Here is a 21251-nt window from a genome sequence, read left to right as displayed (position 1 = left end):
CCGGTTAGGGGTCTGGCCTGGCCCACTTCCCCTGACTGCCCCCTGACTGCCCCCTGCCATCCCATCCAACCATCTCTCCTTCCTGACTGCTTCCCCGAGACCCCTACCCCATTCAACCCCTTATTCCCCCCCCCAACCGCCCCAAACCCTATCCACACTCCCACCCCCTGACCATCACCACGAACTCCCCTGCCCTCTATCCAACCCCCCCTGCTTCCTGCCTCCTTACCAGGGCCGGCTCTAGGCATCAGCAAAACAAGCTGGTGCTTGGGGCGGCACATTTTTAGGGGCAGCATGGCCAGCGCCAAAATGCCACCCCTGCCGCCCCTAAAAATGTGCCTCGGCCGCCCTAGCTCACCTCCGCTGCTGCTGCCGCCGCCGCTCGCACGCCACAGTGCACAAAACAGCTGATTCGCGTGCCGCTGCTTGCCCTCCCTCCCAGGCTTGAGAGCCTGGGAGGGAGGGGGAGACTCCCAGCGGCCGCGGCGCACGCGCCGGTTCTCCCCCTCCCGCCTAGGCTTGAGAGCCTGGGGGGAGGAGACAGGGCTGGGGATTTGGGGAAGGGGCGGAGTTGAGGCGGGGCTGGGGGTGGGGTAAGAAAAAAATGGGGCGGGGGGGGCAGCCAAAATTGATTTTGCTTGGAGCGGCAAAAATCCTAGAGCCGGCCCTGCCCCTTACTGCGCTGCCTGGAGCACCGGTGGCTGGCAGTGCTACAGCCGCGCTGCCCGGCTGGAGCAGGGCCACGCTGCCGCCACCGCCGCCATCTCGCAGCACAGAGACCAGGTCAGCTGGGCTCTGCAGCTGCGCTGCCCCAGGAGCTCACAGCCCTGCCGCCCAGAGCATTGCACTGGCAGCGGAGCAAGTGGAGGCTGCAGGGGAGGGAGGACAGCAGAGGAGGAGCCGTAGTTTGCCCACCTCTGCACTAGTAGCTTGTAGAGGGTTCACATACCATACTCAATCATTGCTCTTAGGCAGACCTATATGCATAGACCTTCATCCTATCAACAAGAGAGGGAGATTGTAGGACAAAGATTTAGGGATGGGTCTTTGGTTTGATTTTTATTGTTTTGGTGGGGGGAACGACACACATTAGTGGGCCAATACACTCATTTTTTTCAGGTGTTGGAATCACCTAAAATGGCATACTCTATAGAGAACATATATATCTAGCAGTTCACAGAACGGGAAGTGCAGTTGTGCTATGACCCTTATGAAGCCATTCGCTGCCAACACTTCTTGTTCACAACTCCAAAGAACATCCCATGCCATATAGAACAGAAACATTTGTTCATGTGTAACTTTAGCGCCCTCGTGGCCAAGATGGAGTCTGCTCTGCAGGCAGCTCTGGCTAAGAGAAGGCATGCGCAGGAATGCAGCAGGAGAAATTCCTTCCACCCCAGGGGCACCTGTTCCAAACCCCCCAGAGTGAACACATACACTAGGGTTACCATATTTCAGCAAGCAAAAAAGAGGATGGGAGGAGCCCCGCCCTAGCCCCGCCCCTGCCCCTCCCACTTCCTGCCCCCCCAGAACACCCAACCCTCTCCCCGTTCCTTGTCCCCTGACTGCCCCCTCCTGGGACCCCTGCCCCTAACTGCCCCCCAGGACTCCACCCCCTATCTAAGCCTCCCTGCCTCTTGTCCCCTGACTGCCCCAACCCTTATCCACAACCCCACCCCCAGACAGACCCCTGGGACTCCCACTCCCCATCCAACCACTCCCCACCCCCTGACAGCCCCCCCCAGAACTCCCAACCCATCTAAACCCCTCTGCTCCCTGTCCCCTGACTGCTCCGATCCCTCTCCCCACTCCTGCCCCCTGACAGCTCCCCCCCCCGAACTCCCAGCCCCCCACCCCCCCGCTCCTTGTCCCCTGACTGCCCCCTCCTGGGACCCCTGCTCCTAACTGCCCTCCAGAACCCCACCCCCTACTAAGCCTCCCTGTTCCTTATCCCCTAACTGCTCCTTCCTAAGACCCCCCCCAACTGCCCCCCAGGACCCTACCCCCTACCTGTACCCTGACTGCCCAAAACTTTCTCCACTCCCCCCAAAAAGCCCCCCCCCTGAACTCCCGACCCCCCCCCGTTTCTTGACTGCCCCCTCCAGAACCTCCCTGCCCCTTCTCCTGCCCCCTGGCCCCCTTACCCTGCTGCTCAGAACATGGTGTTGGGCTCTGTGTGGAGCCGGACACGTGGCTGCGCTCCCCAGCACAACACACAACCCGGTCCCTGGCCCTGCACAGTGCTGCTGGAGCGGGGCGCGGGGCTGCCGGGGAGGAGGAGCTGCCGGCTCAGAATGCAGGGAGGGAGGGACGGGGGAGGAGCTCCTCTACAGCTGCTCCGGAGTCCAGCCCGTGACTTTCCTGCAGCCCTCCCAGCCGCTCGCTCTGCTCTGCCAGGGGAGGGGGGAAATCCCGGACATTTTGAGTGATTTACAAATTCCCCCCGGACGCTATTTTTAGCACAAAAAGGAGGACATGTCCAGGTAAATCCGGACGAATGGTAACCCTAACATACACCCACAGGAAAAGTACAATGGATATAACAAGGGAAATATTTATTTACAGAGGGATGAGAGGAGAAAAACAACAAGGGGAAATATAGGGGGAGCAGTAAGACAGGGCTGCATCCAAGCGAAGGCCCCACAGGCCCAGTGGTAGCACAGTCTGGAAGGGCAGACACCGAGCAATGTGTCTGCACACAGAGTTCAGAAGTCCTGAGCAAAGTTCCAGTCCAGTGGTGAGTCTTGGGTGCTCCTGGTCGTCTTCGGCGCCAGTGAACTTTCCCCCAACAAACCCCTCCGGTGCCCTCTTCTGCAAAGCCACACAGAGCAACCACCTCCCCACTTAACTAGCTAACAGCCTCCCTCCTTGTCCCCAAGGCAGAGTCACAAGCCCCAGTACTCACAGCCCCATGCAGCTCTGGGCAGCAGTGATACTGGGTCCAGCTCCAGCCTGTCCTTCTCGGGCAATTCCTCCCTGGCACAGTGCTCCTCCTGGCTCCTGTCCTGGGGTGTCCCCGATTGGCCCTGTCCTTCCCAGGCTTCAGGCAGGTTCTCTGCTGCTTCACTTTTTCAGGGCTGCAGACTGCCTCTCCCTCTCCCTGGAACTCCAGCGCTCCCCCTGAAGTTTCCCTCCTTTTTGCTAACTCTCCCCCTCCCCTTAGGAAAAAGATTTAAAGGGCTATGCTTTCTAAACCCCAAAGGGGTTACACATGATACTAGATAAAAATTATGATTTATTGGCAGGATAAAGCTAAGTTCGTCCTCAGAGCTTTCAAGACTCATTGGAACAGATACATTTTCAGACAGGTTGCCTAAAGTTGAGCTTCCCAATGTGAAAATTTCAGCCAAATGACTACATGTGGGCATTAAGTCAGAAACTGGACATTTTGGAAACATATTCTGGGTCCACATCTTTGCCCCCAGTAGGATTATTGCAGCTTCAACACAAAAGGACCATGACTGCACACTGCAACAGGCTAAGGAATGGATAGCAATGGGAGTTTTGCAATTGACTTTAATTATCAGAGGGGTAGCCATGTTAGTCTGTATCCACAAAAACAACGAGGAGTCCAGTGGCACCTTAAAGACTAACAGATTTATTTGGGCATAAACTTTCGTGGATAAAAAACACACTTCTGAAGAAGTTGTAATTGACTTCAATGGCACTTTCACCCAGGGGCTCGAGAGGTGATATGTACAGGGCACTGCGAGGAGTATGGTGATGTGAAAGCAAAGATAAATACTTAACCCAATGGTTCCTTGGGATATTTTCTGAGGGCTGTAGTCTGGTCAGGTATTTCTTTGATGAGACAACACAGCCCTGCTGGGGAAACTACTATATAAAGCTGTGGTAGCGCAGTCAGCATAGGATCTGCAGTACCAATTAAATCTGTGTGAAGGGGTCACACTACCATTTCTAGTGTTTCTACATCTGGTATCCTGGGAAAAAATATGACTTGCTGAAGTGTAGCAGGGTATCATTTGTTGCTGGCAACTTGAGAAAACTATTGGTATCTGAACAGCAATGTTCATGGCCACTGAACTGCAAAGGGAAAAAAATGGGGTATATGAGTATTTGTATCAGGCAGTATCATATCCCCCTCTCTATGTATGCAAATCCATCTCCTTCCCCAGAGTTTGCAGTTGTTGGGAGAAGAGTAGAGCAGCTGAGAGGGTTAGTGATAGCACTGTCTGGCTGAAGCACTAAGCCTGCTATGAAGGATGAGGATTCTATTATTGTACACAATGCCAGGGGTTATAGCCGCTTTTTATTTTTCTCACCAGCATATTTAAAATAAACCATTCCAATTATGTGCAATTGTGTACAACCTTACTAGTTCATTTGCAGGCCCTTGTGCATGCTTTTCACGTTCTGTTTTGAACATGTTGTCCAAAGGTGGCCATATGTGATGACTAGGAAAATGGACTAGGAGTCAGGAGATCTGGTATTTAGTTTCTGCATAGACTCATTGTGTGATTATGGAAATGTCACTTAGCATCTCAGACACTCAGTTTCCCCATTGGTAAAATGCGGATAATAATGCTAACCCCACCTTTGAGATCTATGGATGGACAGTTCTGTACAAGTGCTGTATATTATTATTAGAGACAAAGTCCACAGCATAATGAAGAAATGTGTGCATTTTTGCTTGCTGACCTAATTTCTCCCCTCACTTTAAAACTCTTCCACTAATTGTAATTAAGCTTAAGCTTAAGCTAAAAGCAAACTCACAAAGCTAGCAAATTTGAGAACTCTTTTAAGTGAATTTGCGTGCTTGTCAAGCTTCCTCAAGCTTTCCCAGTTGTGTTTAAAAGTGTATTTCCAGGACAGATACATGCTGCAATAGTTCTGTTTCTGTAGGAAGCATCTAGTGTGAGTAGTATGTGACATGTGAGCTCAAACTCTACCTTGCTTGACTCACACTAGTACACAGCATTCCTCACAAAACAATCACAGTCCTTTTCTCGTCAATGATAGCCAGAAGCAGTTACAAGGGTGAAGGATATCTATCATGAAAAGTCCAGTGTCAATGTGTTCCCCCAATTTATTTACTGACCTTCAACACAACAGCCATACTCCTGACCCTCATGAGATGGAGCCTAAGGGGAAATGGCACTGAGCACCAATTCCATATCCTGTTGTTCTGTGGTCTAAATTAAGTGCTAATTAATTACCACTGGCATCTTTGGCATTGCTTGTCACATTGGATTTAGGATATCCTTTCACTGTTTAAACAAATAGCCCTATATCTCCGGATAAAATCCCAAGTGTTAAATATTTCCATTTCTTACAAATCTGTATTTAAAAAGTTGACAAATGTGTCTCTGGCCATTGCAGGTAGAATTCAAATAAAAGAAACAGGAATTGGTATTGTCAATTTTGATTAATAGTCCTTCATTAATAAACATCCTGTTATTCAGTTTCCACCTGCAGTTGCTGATGTTGCCTGGAATCAATTAACTCATATAATTTGATTTATTTTACAAAGACATTTTTGGATGTGCTGTGCTGATGATAAAGGTTCTATTTTTGCAGTTCTTGATTCAAGTGAGATTGTTACCGAACTGTTTTTATTTTTTCATGTTTCAAGGAAACGTGGCTTAAGGCATTCTTGAATTACAAAAATTAAACTAATTTAGAAACTTAAAGCCATATTCATATAAAAGTATCTGCTGCCTTCTGGGACATACAGACCCCAAAAGCTTATAGATCCTGGCACCAGGACAGGTTGAGCTATTTACTAGGCTGGTCTGCTGTACAAGTCAATAATAAACTAAAAAATAACAGCTTCCAGAGGCAAAAGTTACAAAGCCAGTCAAGGATGTAGTGAGTAGAGCTATTCATATATTTGAGTCTGAATCTATTCTCTTCTGCATAGGTTCTTATACCACCTCCATAACCGTACTATTCAAGAACTGCACCCAGAAAGGGACTTAGACACCTAACTGCCACTTTAGGTCCCTGAGTCCATCATTTAGGTGCCACTGAGATCCTCAAAACCCCTGCTCAACTGCCACCTAAACCTGGAGGTGCCTAAATTTCTGCCAGTGGGCAAGAACAAAGCTACCTAAGTCCTGATGGTGCTGTTCAGCTCAGCGCCTGAGCCTCAGCAGGATTCTCAAACTAGGGGTTCCCTCACCTGTGGGGGCCTGATCCAGTAGGCATCCTCAGAATATATGCCTAATGTGCACAAAAGGCTGCTCTCTCTGTAACCACTATCCCAACGGTTAGAGGGCTCAGCTGGGATGTAGGAGACCTAGGTTTAAATCTCTGTTCTGCCTGATTTGGAGCAGGGACCAGAACCCCGGTCTAAATACTAGACTATGGAGTCATTCTCACTCTGCTCCAATAAATATTTTAGAGACTCACCCCAAAATATCCAACCATCTGCTGAGAAGGGCATTCACATGGGAGACCTGGGTTCAAGTCAGGCAGAATAGGGATTCAAACCTAGGTCTCCTACAGCACCACCACCAACTGTAAGCACATAAAGCCAGAAGAAGGCTCAACACTTAGGCTCCCAAGTAGAGAGAAGTGCCTCCCACATGCCTGTGTTAGGTGCCTAGCTCCCTTTGAGGGGCAGGGTTTAGGGCCATCTCCCTCTTTCGGCATTTCCTACTAGCTATCCTAGTCAGTTTCCTGGCTTCTGTGAATCCCATTCTTAGGCACTTAACTCTCCCCATGCATTGTACTGGGAGCCTAGACTCTAAACTCAGGGTTGTGGATTCCACTAGGTGGGAGGGTGCCTAAAAGTTAGGCATTGCAATGTCTTAATTTCTTTTGTGGAGCTAGCCCCAACATCTGTACACATGGTTTGTTCTCTCTCTCTCATCCTCTCCCCTATGGGGAAAATTGCATTCGCAATGGTTTATTTTACTAGGGTTTTGGTTTAGGGTTTCTAAAGGTACACCCTGCTATTTGTTTATGTTAGAGAAGGCAGGTCAAAGATATGCACCTTGCACTTGTAGCAGTAGGTGGTGAGGTTTGGGAGGGTCCTTAATTCAAGGCAGAGTTTGTTCCACAATCTTGGACCAGCTCCTCAGAAAGCTCTGCCTCCTGCACAGACTAGCTTTATGCTAATGGTAAAATGTTCCATTGTGCTAAAATGATTAGCCCAAATGTGTTAGCTGTATCCCCTTCAAATATTAATCAGAACCGCTTTGTGCTCAGTCACAAATAATGAATTAAGTACTGTACAAGCCAAATATAATAGATGATGTTCAAGTTTATCACCGGATAAAAATTGCAAGAGGGCCAGTCTTAGTATGACTTCCAAGCCAAATCCTCTGGAGTGGGTCATTTCAAACTTAGGTGCCTAGGGAATTTTTCCTTTGAAAAACATAAGCACCGAGTGAGTTTAGGTGCCTACAGGGTTTGGCAGGAGTTTTGTGGATCACAATAGGGAATTGGGTGTCTAAATCTGGGTTTAGTCTCCTAAGTAGCTTTGTGGATTCCACCCTTAGTCTCTCTGGGTACGTGTACACTACAATTTAACACCCGTGGCTGGCCCATGCTGGCTGACTCGGGCTCATGAGACTCAGCTAAGGGGCTGTTTAATTGTGGTATAGACGTTTGGGCTCAGCTGGAGCCCTGGCTCTGGTACGCGGTGAGGGGAGAGAGTGAAATTTTGCAATACCTTCCTCTTAAACTCAGGGTAAAGCCAAATGGCCAGAATGAATGTCTTTCTCCAGCTTGCCTCCTGCTTGATCTTTGGGTCAAGTAGGAGCCTATCCTTAGATTTCATTTAGCCATTGTTTTGATTTCATGGTTCCATTGCAGTTTATCCAAGGAAGAACTCAAACCGCAAGGTAGCTAGGGGGATACCCATTCTCCTTAGTGTCATTATCAGCTGCCCCGTTACCATGTATGGTAGTTGAATGAGCAGAGCTGAAGGCTATTTTGGAGAAGGAGGCAGCACCAAATTCCATATATTGTGTCCCAGAGCCTCTGAAGAGAAGGGATTTCCCCCAAAGAGTTGTGATTAGCAGCTGCAGAGGGCAGGAAGCTATGACGTTTTTGGAGGCCAGGGAACCACTAAGCCTATTTGCAGCTAAAGCAAACCCTTAAGTATGTCTGAACTATTTCTGACCTCTGTTAGATAGCATATTACCCATTATGACTTGGTTTCTCCATTACTGATCTTATATAGTTATTATTTTGACTTCAACATTTTGGAGCAAATAGGAATTTTAAGCACATTAGTATTTCAGGCTGGTGAAAAAAAACAGTTTATAACTATATTAATCATTTTAGGTATTTCCTATAATCTCTGAATTATACATTCAAGCCACCTAGTACATTTTGAAAAGGGCATGCGTTGTAATATAATATTTTGGCACTCCACTATAAAGTATAAATCTGAGATACTATGTACATATGCACAGAGAACCCCCCCAAAACATAGTATATGAAGTTAACAAACAGCAATCTAGAGATTCCCTTGATAGTGTTTGCATTTACTTAGCTTCATCAGCTAGTGAATACCACTGCACTGCACTGAGCAAATCATCCATAAAGTACATAAATAATGAGGGTTTGTTTGCAATCATAAAATATTGAGAATCCCAATTTATTACTATATTTTAAATTTATCTCCATTGTACTGCAATGAGCTAACAGTTTAAACAAATTGGACTTATGGTATTGGTATCAAGGGCTCTATTATATTGATTACATTGGTAAATCTCTCAAGATGGGTTAAGTGGTGTATAGGCCTCGTACTAGCTGTCTGAACAGAATGAATTTCACTATTTGGGGTGAGTTGGGTCACCCTATAACTGACGTAGTCCCCTGAAAATGCAGATTATCCCTGCATGATTACTGTTGCCAATGTCTTTAAATGACTCCCAGAATCAAACTCCATATCTTGGTCATCCTTGTAATACCAAATAACACAACAATGGTCATGAAAAATGGGTAACATTGCTGAGTGGAAGTAAGTTTGCAATAGAAAATAACTTTACTGTAATATGCTGTATATCAGAAAAGTATATACCAGAGGCTTTGACTAAAAAGGAAATGTAGTCACAGAAAACCTGATAGGCTATCTGTGCATCATTTGGTACATGTACTTCCTTCTTAATAGTTCACTACTAGGCTGCAAAAGCCCTGTCAACATGTGCTTATACACACAGACATTATCACTTTGTAGGACGGCACTTTTATTATCAGGTTATTTTCCAGTACATTTGGTACAGTTAAGGTAAGTATATTAACTTTATTTCCGAATAAAGAAAACAAAGTTGTACTGAATGCCTCAGCCATTGTCAGTGATTTAAGAACTGATAGGAGGTCCAAGTAATCAACCCTGACTGGTGCACAGTTTTCCCCTGGGACATCTGTTCTGATCCTACAATGCGTCTGACTGGCATGAATGTAGAATTACTTTCAATAAAGATTTTATTTCAAGCTTGGATGATTTCTCCCCAAATATCTTGTCACTAAGGCAAAGTATATAATGCAATACCTGTTCTTATTCTTATTTCTTTCTTTTTTTTTTTTTTTACTTCTGCAAGTCAGCTTTTGCAGGGGGGAAGGAAAGTGTAAAATGCTCAGCTACGATCAGTGCATCATAAAAATCAAAATTTAATATGTCAACACTGATTAAAAGAAATGCAATATGAACAATCAGGAAACTACTATGTAAAGCCAACCCAAAAGCCTGCAACTGTAAAGCAAAGAGATCTGTTAACTAATTATATCCCTAATGCCAGCACACTCAGTATAGCAAGCAATTGAACCATTCCCATAACACAGGGGTGGGCAAACTTTTTGGCCAGAGGGCCACATCTGGGAATAGAAATTGTATGGTGGGCCATGAATGCTCACAAAATTGGGGTTGGGGTGCGGAAGGGGATGAAGACTCTGGTTGAGGGTGCGGGCTCTGGGGTGGGGCCAGAAATGAGTTCAGCGTGCGGGGAGGGGGAAGTGTGGTGCGGGGGGAGGGCTCCGGCTGGGGGTGCGGGCTCTGGGGTGGGGCTGAGGATGAGGGGCTTGGGGTGCAGGAGAGTGCTCTGGGCTGGGAACAAGGGGTTTGGAGGGCGGGAGGGGTATCAGGGCTGGGGCACAGGGTTGGGGCACGGGAGGAGGTTCAGGGTGCAGGCTCCAGGTGGCGCTTACCTCAAGCAGCTCCCGGAAGCAGTGGCATGTCCCGTCTCTGGCTTCTATGTGGAGGCGCAGCCAGGCGGCTCTGCCCTGTCCACAGGTGCTGCCCCTGCAGCTCCCATTGGCCGTGGTTCCCACTGGGGCGGGGGCAGCGTGCAGAGTGGAGCCCCCTGGCTGCCCCTATACATAGGAGCCGGAGGGGACCATGCTGCTGCTTCCAGGAGCTGCATGGAGCATCCCCCAATCCTACTCTCCGGCTGGAGCGCCGGAGCAGAGCAAGCCCCGTCCCCACTCCCCAGCAGTAGCTCAAGGGCCGGATTAAAATGTATCTGGCCTGCGGGCTGTAGTTTGCCCACCCCTCCCATAACAGGTTACTTCTGAAGCTAAGACTTTCCATTTCCATGTGCCTGACTACGTATAGGAAACAGATATTAGCTAATTTTGGAATATTTACTGGTAGAGTGAATCAGTGGAATATGCAGTTTTTGACCCACTAAATGCGGTTATAGGCATTTACATATTGGCTCAGACCAATAGTCCATCTAGTCTAGTGATCTGTATTTGACAGTAGCCAGTACCAGTTTTCAGAAAAGATGCAAGCCACTGCAATGGACAAGTAAAGAATAATGTATCCATAGAGGAAGTTTCTTTCTAACTCCAGGGTTTTAGTGGCTGTCCCCAGAAGAATAAGGAAGTATAATCACATATACATTTTTATCCCCTCTCATGTAATGGTAGAGTTTTCATTATCCAGATACATCTTTAATCTTTTCTTGAATTCTGCCAAAGTCTTGGTTGCAATATCTTGTGTCAGCAAGTTCCATAGGTTAATTATGCATGTGCATAATTCTGTAGGTGAGCTATACTCTGCCTAGCTGAGAGATTACTTTTCTCCTTGTTTACTTTTGCTTACTCCTTGATTACTTTTCTCCACACTTTAGAAGAAGCTGTGATGCTCTTGACAACAATGCCCCCAGAGTAACAGTCTGTACGGGTGTAAATTTGTGTGGCTCCATTCCCTTCAGGGAATAGGGCAGGCATTACACCAGCTGAGGATCTATGTTTCAAAAGTGGAGTCATTTGTTTGTTCTAACTATTCTGATTGGTTTTGTTAATGTTCCATCATGTTGCTCTTTAGTCATATTATATTTTGCCCAGTCACTGCAAGAGTGGCAGAATCAGGCTGTTAAATTTAACTTTTTAATCTAATTTAAAATAAATAGTAAATAACATTGCCAAAATCAGTTTCTCCAAAAACAGAGACGCCCTCCTCTCTCCAATATTTGAGTCAAGGAACAGGTTTCAGTAACCATATAGGGCTGATGAAACAAAGTTGAACAGTTCTGATTCCATCTAATACACACTAGCCAACTCACTACAATATATAGTGAATTATCAATACTAAATAATTTCCTCTGGGGAAATGTAAACTGATTTACCTTTCTAGATTTTGGTGTATGTTTCAGTAAGAACACTTACCCATTTTAATCAGTGTCACCAATCTGAAAGATTTACCTGTTTCTTAGTCACTCACACTAAGTACCCTTCTTAAGAGATGTTTGTTTGAAGGAGTTGTCATACCCACCATGATTCCCAAACTTCAAAATCAATAATGATTTTACAGCCAGTGTCTGAAAATTGTAAGTTTACATAGAACTGGAGAGCTATGTTCCCTATACAGTAATGACCTTAACTGTATAGTTGTCCTGCAGTCAATTACATCGCTTCCAGCTTCCAGTTACCATGGCAACAGCCAAAGCACAAATTTTTAAAAGTATTTTTGCTTATATAGCTGTCCTTGATATTAGAGTTTTCCAATCAGATACTTTACTGTTTTAATACATCACTAATTCTTTTCATTATTAATAATAATGAGGAGATCTGTATTTTCAATATGAGTTTCTTTTGGCTTGCGATCTTAAAGACTATAAAACATTATTTGAATTAGCAATTCAACTGACTTTTTGGAGGAAAAAAAAATCTAGCACAGCATAAGGCTCAACAATTTTTTTGACGACGTTCCAACATCTGTAGCACTGGATTATAGATTGTTTCTAAAATAATCTTAAATGGATGGATCATTGCTCCTTCCATTTGGGCTTGACAAAAAGTAGCTCTGGCATTTCCTTTCCCTTTTTATGTTGTCGGCTGTATATCACGTTTTTCTGCTCTTGCCAAAAATGAATTCTTGCCCATTTTACCTTTTTTTTTTAATAAACTGAATTTCACTTCACAACTACAGGAGTAATTTACACTGTGGATATAATACAGCAACCATAATTTCATTGATAAATAATTTTTATTTTGAAAAAAAAAGGTATAAAGCCACAAGTCATAATTATTTTCTTCAGATTGTATTGAATTAAATAGCATTTAAAATTGTCTTTCAAATAAGAATTACATTTTTCTCTAGGTCTAGTTTATATCAGACCATTTAAACAATTTATAATTGTTTATAACTCAGACCAGGCTGGTAAGTAGTTCATATTTTTGGTGATGATACTCAAAAGTCAGCAATACAGCCACTATAATACAAAAAAGTTTCTACTTCAGATTTTATTATTCAGTAATCTTACATTAGTGCCAAGAGGTCCATCTAAAATGAGTGCTAGCCATGCCATGTTCTGTACACAAACATAGTGAGAGACAGGCACTGCCCCAAAGCACATAAGAATGGCTATACTAGATCAGACCAATGAGCCAGCTAGTCCAGTATCCTGTCTTCTGATAGTTGCCAATGCCAGATGCTTCAGAGGGAATGAATAGAATAGGACAGGACAATAATCCAGTGATTATTAATCCAGTCCAAGCTTCTGGCAGTCAGAGGTTTAGGGACACCCAGATCATGGGGTTGTGTCCCTAGCCATGTTGGGTAATAGCTATTGATGGGACTATCCTCCATGAACTTAGTTAATTCTGTTTTGAACCCGTTAATATTTTTGGCCTTCACAGCATCCCCTGGCAATAAGTTCCACGAGTTGACTGTGTGTTGCATGAAGCAGGATTTCCTTATGTTTGTTGTAAACCTGCTACCCCAGTTCTTGTGTTATGTGAAGGGGTAAATAACACTTCTCCATTTACTTTCTCCACACCATTCATGATTTTATAGACCTCTATTATATCCCTCTTCTTTGTCTGTTTTTTAAGATGAACAGACCCAGTCTTTTTAATCACTCCTCAGATGGAAGATGTCCCATACCATAGTCATTTTTGTTGCCCTTTTCTGTACCTTTTCCGATTCTAATATATCTTTTATGAATTGGGGTGACCAAAACTGCACACAATATTTCAAGTGTGGGCATACTATGGCTTTATAAAGTGGCATTATAACATTTTCTTTCTTATTATCTAGCCCTTTCCTAATGGTTCCCAACATTCTGTAGATTTCTTTTATTGCCGCTGCAGACTGAGTGGATATTCTCAGAGAACTATCTACAACGACTGAACTTACAATCTACAGAGGCAAGACAGACAAACCATGGGCAGGGAAAGAGAGATTCAGAGAGGTAAAGTGACTTACCCAAGGTCACACAGCAGGTCTGTGAGAGAGTTTGAAATAAAACTCAAGTTTCCTGACGTGTGGACCAGTGCCCCTGTCCACCGGACCATAAGATTATGACACCACTAGTTATTTATGTAGGCCTAAAACGGTTCTTTGTGTTCAGGGGATATGGCCCAGGAAGAGCACAGGGAGTCATTCTGCCTTAGAGAGACAGTATTTCTTCCTGGGCATTTGGATGCAGCACTTCTGCTACTACACACCTTAAGAGGTTGCAATATACTATCCCCTATGTGGTGGTCTGCAACTGCGGGCTGATGCCATTGGGGACTGAGCCAGGGAGGGAGCGGTACTTAAATATTCAGGGCTAGATAGACAAAAGAGACTGAGGCTCAGCGTGGCAATGCCTAATGTTTAGGCATCCTACCGCCAAGTGGAATCCACAACCCCAAGTTAGGTACCCAGGCACCTATGCAATTCATGGGGAGAGTTAGGTGGCTATATTAATGGAAATGTAGGCACCAAAGGAATTTAGGTGCTTACAGGGTTACCATGGGTTTTGAAGATTTAGGCACCTAAGTAGCAGTTAGGTGCCCAAATCCCTTTTGTGGATCTAGCCCTGAGTTACCTCTCCCAACAACCTACATGTCTATTTAAAGCCCATTGCAAATCAGTGAAAGTCTTTCCAGTGGCTACATTGGGCTTTGGATTAGGCCATAAAGCCCAGGTCCTCAAAAGTATTTGATATCAATTGGAGTTAGGTGCTTAAATACCTTTAAGTGGCTGGGCTTGTGGTCTTCTTCTTCTCTCTTCATGCCATTGTCTTCTCCCTACCATTCTTTCCTCCCAGCCAACTAGATATTTTCTTCAACCCCATTCCTACCTCAGCCCAACTCTCTCTCTCTTCAAATAACTACTCAGTTTCCTTTCTACCTCAAACTTTTTCTCTCCGAACACCATTGGTGATAGTCACATCACGTGGTGATGCCTCATCACTTACCCCTCCCCCGACACTCATCCTCCCATTCATCCCCCCCAGCTCCTCGGCCTGCCCACCACATTTAGCCTCTGTCATTCCACACAACTCACGCACTTCAGTCACCTCACCACCACCATTGACCCACACTCCACTTATTTGCTGTCACTCTCTGACCCGCTCCCCACCTCATTTATCCTCTCATTCACTCCCTCTCACTGCTCCACTTCCTATCTCACTGCCTCTCAGTCCAGCCAAAATCATCATCCTTGCCCATGACTTGGAATGTGTTACTCCCTGCTCAAATCTCTACCCTGGCTACCACTAACCTGTCAAAGCACATGTAAAATTCTTGTCCTTGCTATAGAGACTCTGCACATCTCTATCCCTGCCTAGAACTCTGCTCTTGATTCTTCTCACACCCTACCTCACCCCTTTGCTCCCACAAGGATGGCAGCCTGCCAGAATGGTGCAAAGTAGCCTCCTTAAGGCCAAGGATCTGGCTTTGGCTTTTCATGGCTTACAGCAACAAACAATGTTGGCACTTAAGAAATAATAATTGGCTTAGAAATTTACTAGGTTAGAAGCCAGTATTGTAGCTTGTTCCTTCATGTGAACATTAGTGTTTAGCTTTGCATATTTGGGGGATGATTTCATATTTAATAATAGGCATATCATCTCACTCGATAACCACAGTAAGCGCTAGAATGCTTACCTCTCAAAATATACACCATAGACATATTGCACATGACTTTTTCCTGGGTGAAATGGATCCTCATATCTTTGCCAATATAATGTTGTGTACACTGAGCTTGCAAAGATTACTTATGCATGTAATTTTTATCATATGAGAAGTCCAGATGAAGTCATTGGAACTATTCATGTGCTTAAAGTTAAGCACATGAACAAATAAATCTTTGTGGGATCAGGGCTTTATTAATCACCTGACAACTCTTGAGTGGTATTAGGAAAAAATGTTTGTAGCAATAAATAACTAGGATAAAATGTATGACAGTGATCAGATGCTCACACTTACTCAATTGGCACCAAAGCTATTAACAAGTAGTTTTTCTTCCTAACTTCTGAGACATTCTTAACCCCTCCCTGAGAAGAACAATGCTATGTTAACATTGCCATAGTGGAAAATATAATGTATTCTTTTTTCATTTATAATAAAGATGTTATATTTTAAGAAACTAATAAGATGTTCTGATTAGTGCCATATGGAGAGTGCTTTGTGTAATGGACACCACAGCTACACATATGAGACAGAACTACAGTAATGCTTCCTATTTATACATGCGAAAAACCCTAAATGAGTGTTTGTGTTTAGGGAATGTGGTAAACTACAAGATTGGCAGGGTTCCACTACAAAATAGTCTTCACTGCATGACCCACCCACTAACAGGAGAGAAATCTTTCTCTAAGGGATGGAATAGATGATGTCTCATGCAGCTTTTGCCACCGTTAATGTAGCTTCTGCAAAAAGTATTTAGAAACAGAAGAATTTGTGCTTTTTTAATTTTTAGTATTTTTAAAAGATACGTCTGATGAAGAAGGAAAGAGAGAGAATAGTACTTTTTCCCCAAAACGTTCACTCTGATTCTTAAGCCACTTCTCCTTTCAGAATGACAAAAAGTCTTAAAACTACTCTCTTGTAAAGTGTTCATAAATGAAAAGCAGATCAGTGCATATTTAAGTTTTGAAGGTACCTTTAGTCTGCATTCATGGGTAGGGGCTGACTATAATTTATTCTATTAAAAATGCATATATTAGACTCTTTCCACTCTACTACATTTTACATATTTTTAAAGAAAACAGATTTCTATTCACTGGGGTTCTCCAGGAAAGAATATCAGAAATGTTGGAGTTTTGCTTTCATAAGGACTGTTCCAAAGCCCACTGAAGTCAATTGGAGTCTTTCCATTAACCTCATTAGGGTTTGGGGCTGACCCCTAGTGTAAGTTATAGTTCTTAAGTAGTTCTTTAAAAGATTATTCCACTCTCTGACTAGACAGTATTTTTCAAGATTATAGGCCAAGTCCCCAAGTGGTGTAAATCCATTGAGTGATGTGGAACTACGCTAATTTGCATCTGGCCCAGTGGGTCAAATTTTCAGAAATGGTGACCTAAACTTTATCCACTAAATCTGTGTTGTTCTTAAATCAGACTTCTTGATCCTTAAAGTCTTCTCTGTAAGGATGCATGATTATCAACATTTAATATTAATATTGTAGTCAACAGCTTCATAAATTATATGGAAAACTAATATGTCTAATGCTGTAATCCTGAGCATTATTTTCCAAAGTCTTTAATTAAGATGGAGGGTCTTATTTTCTTTTAGGAAGCCTTATGTCAGGGTAGACATGTCACACATACTGATATATTTTACCTTTCTTCTCAAAGTATCTTTTCATTCCTGCACCCGTTAGGTAACTAGGTTGAGATTGACAGAAGTGGCAAAGTTTCATGTGGTCTTTCATTTAATATTTCCATGCACACCAACACTGCACCAGTACAGGAACTTGTGCTAACAGAAGTAGATAGGTTCCTTCCTGGAGCCCCCAATGTCTAAATGCACATAATGGGATAGTGTGCATCTAGCCATGAGTGCACACAAACAAAAAATAAAGGGACTCCATAAAGTAGTTGTGTAATAGTGCACTCCTACCCGAGTACTGAAATTGAGGCCCTACATCTCAACCCAATAAAGGTCTTGCTGTCTACATATAAATTTGCTTTCATCATTTGTCATGTTGCCAGAAGTTATCAACTCCTGTTCTCACCCCACTTTTTTTGGGGGGGGAGGGGGATAATTTAACCAAATAAACATTACTGATAGGAGAATCAATAAAATGTGTTTCTTTGCTTCAAATGCAACAATGCCTCCTTTGACATCCCTCATCTTTAACCAATTCTTTCCTTTTGTCAACAGGATAGCAGCCAAGGAATCCGTGAATCTTATGACAACACAAAGCTTAGGAATTGTATTTGGACCAACACTCCTTAGACCTGAAAAGGAGACAGGGAACATGGCAGTACACATGCTGTACCAAAACCAGATAGTTGAACTTATGTTAAGTGAGTACAATAAGATCTTCAGCTCTGAGGAAGACTGACAGACAGGGCCTGTTATTGAAAATGTTCACATCTGTCTTGATGTCTAATATTTTTACATTTCTGTAAACATATTTCTGAAATATTTCTTTTTCTTTCAAGTGACAGATGCCTCATTTTGTGAAAACTTAATGATGATTTTGTGTTTAATTTTCAAACATTGGAATAAAAAATACTGTCAACATTTGCTATATGTATTCTACATTAACCCTTTGAGAGTTTCATTCTGCTAAAATTCCAAGTCTCATTTTTCATCCCATTATTTTCAAGATGGGTATATTGAATATGGTCAAAAACATACTGCTTACCAGCATATACAATGGCACAACAAGATAAACAGTAATGCAGGTTAATGGTTTTAAAAATATATTAAAAGCAATTAAATTGAAACAGACATATTTCATCATTCATAACCAATTTTTGGTGTAAAAATAACATACCTTTTCCCTTTGATGTACAGTGAAAGTTATGGAAACATGTTGAATAGTAATTTTTCCCCTAGCAAAAATGACAGTTCAAAACAGTTTCCAATGAATATGTTTAAAGAGAGAGAAAGTGTGCAAACTGCACTTATTGCAGTATTATAAACATTCTCTCTAAAAAATTAAACACAAAATTAAAGCCTAGACATTTTGTCCTTAAATGCTGTACATGAAATTTAGAAATTGCAGGACTGCTCATTTTTAATGTAACATCCATTTTGATTCTTCATCACGTTGTACATCTTCCCGCTTTCCCTCGCTATGTCATGTTATGTAGAATTTTTATTATGCTCCTGAGGATGCTTTATTGGTGAACTACATTAAATTCATCTAGAAAGAACTTTAAAAAAAGCCTTTTTATATGCCCTTAGGATTACTTGGCTAGACTTGAATCAATTTATGCATTTGATGGTTAGTTTCAGTTGTCATGGATAAACAAAAGGGTAACTGTCTAGAATATATCAAATATTGTTTTATTTTGAAATGTATGTTTCCAGCTATAAACATCTTCCACCCTGTTTTGTAAAAGTATTCTGCTGATAAAATGTACACTTATGTTTGACAGCTTTTTAATCAAGTTCAAAGAGAATAAATAAAACTAATCCAGTGTGGTAAAGAGTCTGTCTGGTTATCGATTTTTCATAAAATGAAAAATAAACCATGTAAATAAAGTGTGTGAAACAAAGATCTAGAAGCAAATATTTAAAGCAATTAAAGACCCCAAAACACAGGATTAATGCATAGATCTGCTGTTCATGAGAGATATGTCTCAAGTATCACCCCTAACAGGTCAGGAATTATGCTGGCTTTGTTCAACAGCATTTTACAAAATACCGAGTTGTTAAGCAGAAGAGGTTGCTCCTTAGAGTGATCATCTATGAGAATAAATGTATAATGATGGTGCTGCATCATTAAATAACCACAGCAACATACAAGGTACTGTTTAGAGGACTGGAAGAATGATGGTCAGAAACTCAGTGTATTCCTTAATAAACACCATTCATATTACAATCCCATGGGTGTTCACAGTCACTGAAGTAATTCCCAGTATTGTCAGCAGTGAAATGTTCATATGTTACTTGGAGCCTGTAAGAGTCAGAAGTTATTCTTAAAAATACAAACAAAAGCTTTCCCTGGAGCATAGAGGTTTCTCTTAACTGTGTGGATGTGAAGTCTGCACAAGCCTCGATTTGGTGATTCCTGACTTTAAAAGGTAGCACTGTAATGTCTGCAGCGCTCTCTGTGTAACTACTCATCTGGGTCCCAACCCTGTAGTATCTGAATGGGGCAGAGTCTGTCCCTTCCTATTAGACCTTGCTGTGGATCGAAGCAAGGATGCCTTTGTAATCAGTGCACGCATATGTGACATTGCATAAGATTCCATTTTTATCCCCCATCCCATTTAACAACCACATGAATCCACTGGGGGAAATTATTGACTCAAATGCCAACCACACTCAAACACTCAGCTCCATAGCCCCATGCCTACTTGAGAGCAGCTCCTCAGGATGAAAAGCTGCTGTCACTTTAACCAGCAAGACAGAGATAACAGTGGAAAGAGATGAACGTTGGAAGTCATGACGACAACTCTGACTTCACCCTCTATTGAAGGAGTTTGTTCTCAATTAATCAAGTAAGTTCACAGCTTTGTGGTCCTAAAAGGACTCCTGGATAGATATGGCTACAGCTTCCAAAACACCTTCTTCATCAGTGGCTGGCCAGGAGGCTGGAGCAAATATTGTCATTTTATAATCTGGCCACAATGATCCAGGTCTTCATGTCTTCCGGGCTGGATTACAAATCACTGGGCCTATTTCTCCACTGCTTTGCTCCTTGGGCTGTCATTTAACACTGTGTAAGTGGATACAAAGCCCCTCTGATCTGGCAGCATGTGAGACCCACTTTTCACTAACCTTTACTATGACTAAGTGACTACACAAGGTACAAGGAAGTGGTGAACTGGGGATGGTTTTCCAATGCAGCAGCCTGGCCCCTGAATGACCCTGATCATTCCAAGGCACTCAGGGGGTTAAGTTTATCAATTAGTCCATAGCCTATAGACCCTGGGTCATTTACTACATGCCCCACATTCACCACAAGAACAGCTGCATCCTGTGCAGACCCTTGTCACAGTAGGTCTCATCGCCGCCCCCACAGGCCCAGCTCCTCACCACTCTGTTAGTGTATCCCGTCAGTTTATTCCACCTCTTCCTTTTTGCCCAGACAGGAGCGGGAGCAGCACTGAAAGCAAGGAAGAGACAGTCTCCCTGCCCTCAGTTAGTGTAACTGGAACCACTGTGCCCTCCCCTTGCCCGCAACCAGAAAGAGCAGCTGCTCAGCTCTGCAGCCACAGGTTGGAGCTGCCAAATCGTAGCAAGTGTCTACTGAGCATGTGCAAATTGAGATTTTCAGATGCCCATAACTTAGCCAAATTTGGTGGATTTTTCACAGGATGGCAAAAGGCACATCAATGACAACAAGGTACATCTCAAGTCCCTTCTCCAAAGTATGATATGTGCTAACACTTCTCAGTGAACCATGTAAGAACGTTTAAACATGAACAAAACAACATATTTCCCCCTAGCCTCATTCAGAGAAACAGCTGCACCATTTTTGCTAACCTTGTCCAAAAAAAATTCAGCCTGAGGCAGAAACCCAGCATGGAAAATGCCAGCCCAAATGGTTAAAGTTTGGCAAAGTTATATGCCCCTGAAAACCAGAAAAATGGAAAGTGTGATGCAACGTTAACTACAGGAGGCACGACCAACTCTGCCTATAAAACTAGAATTATATTTTGCATATATAAGCAGAGTCAGGACGAGCTCTACCCTGACATCTGGTGGTGACTTATGGCGAGTGTGGAAAAGAACTCCAGAGGCTGCTCTTGTTTGCATAGGCACACCCACCCGCCTGGCATGAGATACAGCAACTGAAGGTGGTACTTTGGATGGGGTGGGATCCCCAGTTTCTCTGTTATTGGGGCAGGAGGAATAAAGTGTTGTTACCCTGATTATGTGAATCAAAGACAATGAAACTGTTTTATGACAGAGGGGTCTCACCATCACGTAAG

At 43.4% G+C, this 21251-nt stretch overlaps 1 protein-coding gene across 2 annotated transcripts in view; it reads left to right on the top strand.

Moving 5' to 3' along the window:
- The window catches only part of ARHGAP15 (Rho GTPase activating protein 15), a 461972-nt gene extending 443175 nt beyond the window's left edge, over positions 1-18797 (top strand). For both annotated transcript variants that reach the window (XM_054044309.1, XM_054044310.1), the window contains exon 14: positions 17518-18797. In XM_054044309.1, coding sequence (XP_053900284.1) covers positions 17518-17701 — 184 coding nt within the window. In that variant the 3' untranslated portion in view covers positions 17702-18797. The remainder of the gene's footprint in view (positions 1-17517) is intronic.
- Positions 18798-21251: the final 2454 nt, after the last annotated feature.

This window comes from Malaclemys terrapin, chromosome 11 (genome assembly GCF_027887155.1).
Source record: "Malaclemys terrapin pileata isolate rMalTer1 chromosome 11, rMalTer1.hap1, whole genome shotgun sequence".
Classification (NCBI taxonomy): Eukaryota; Metazoa; Chordata; order Testudines; family Emydidae; genus Malaclemys; species Malaclemys terrapin.
The sequence above is the reverse complement of the archived record's forward strand: the minus strand, read 5'-3'. Positions and strand labels throughout refer to the sequence as shown.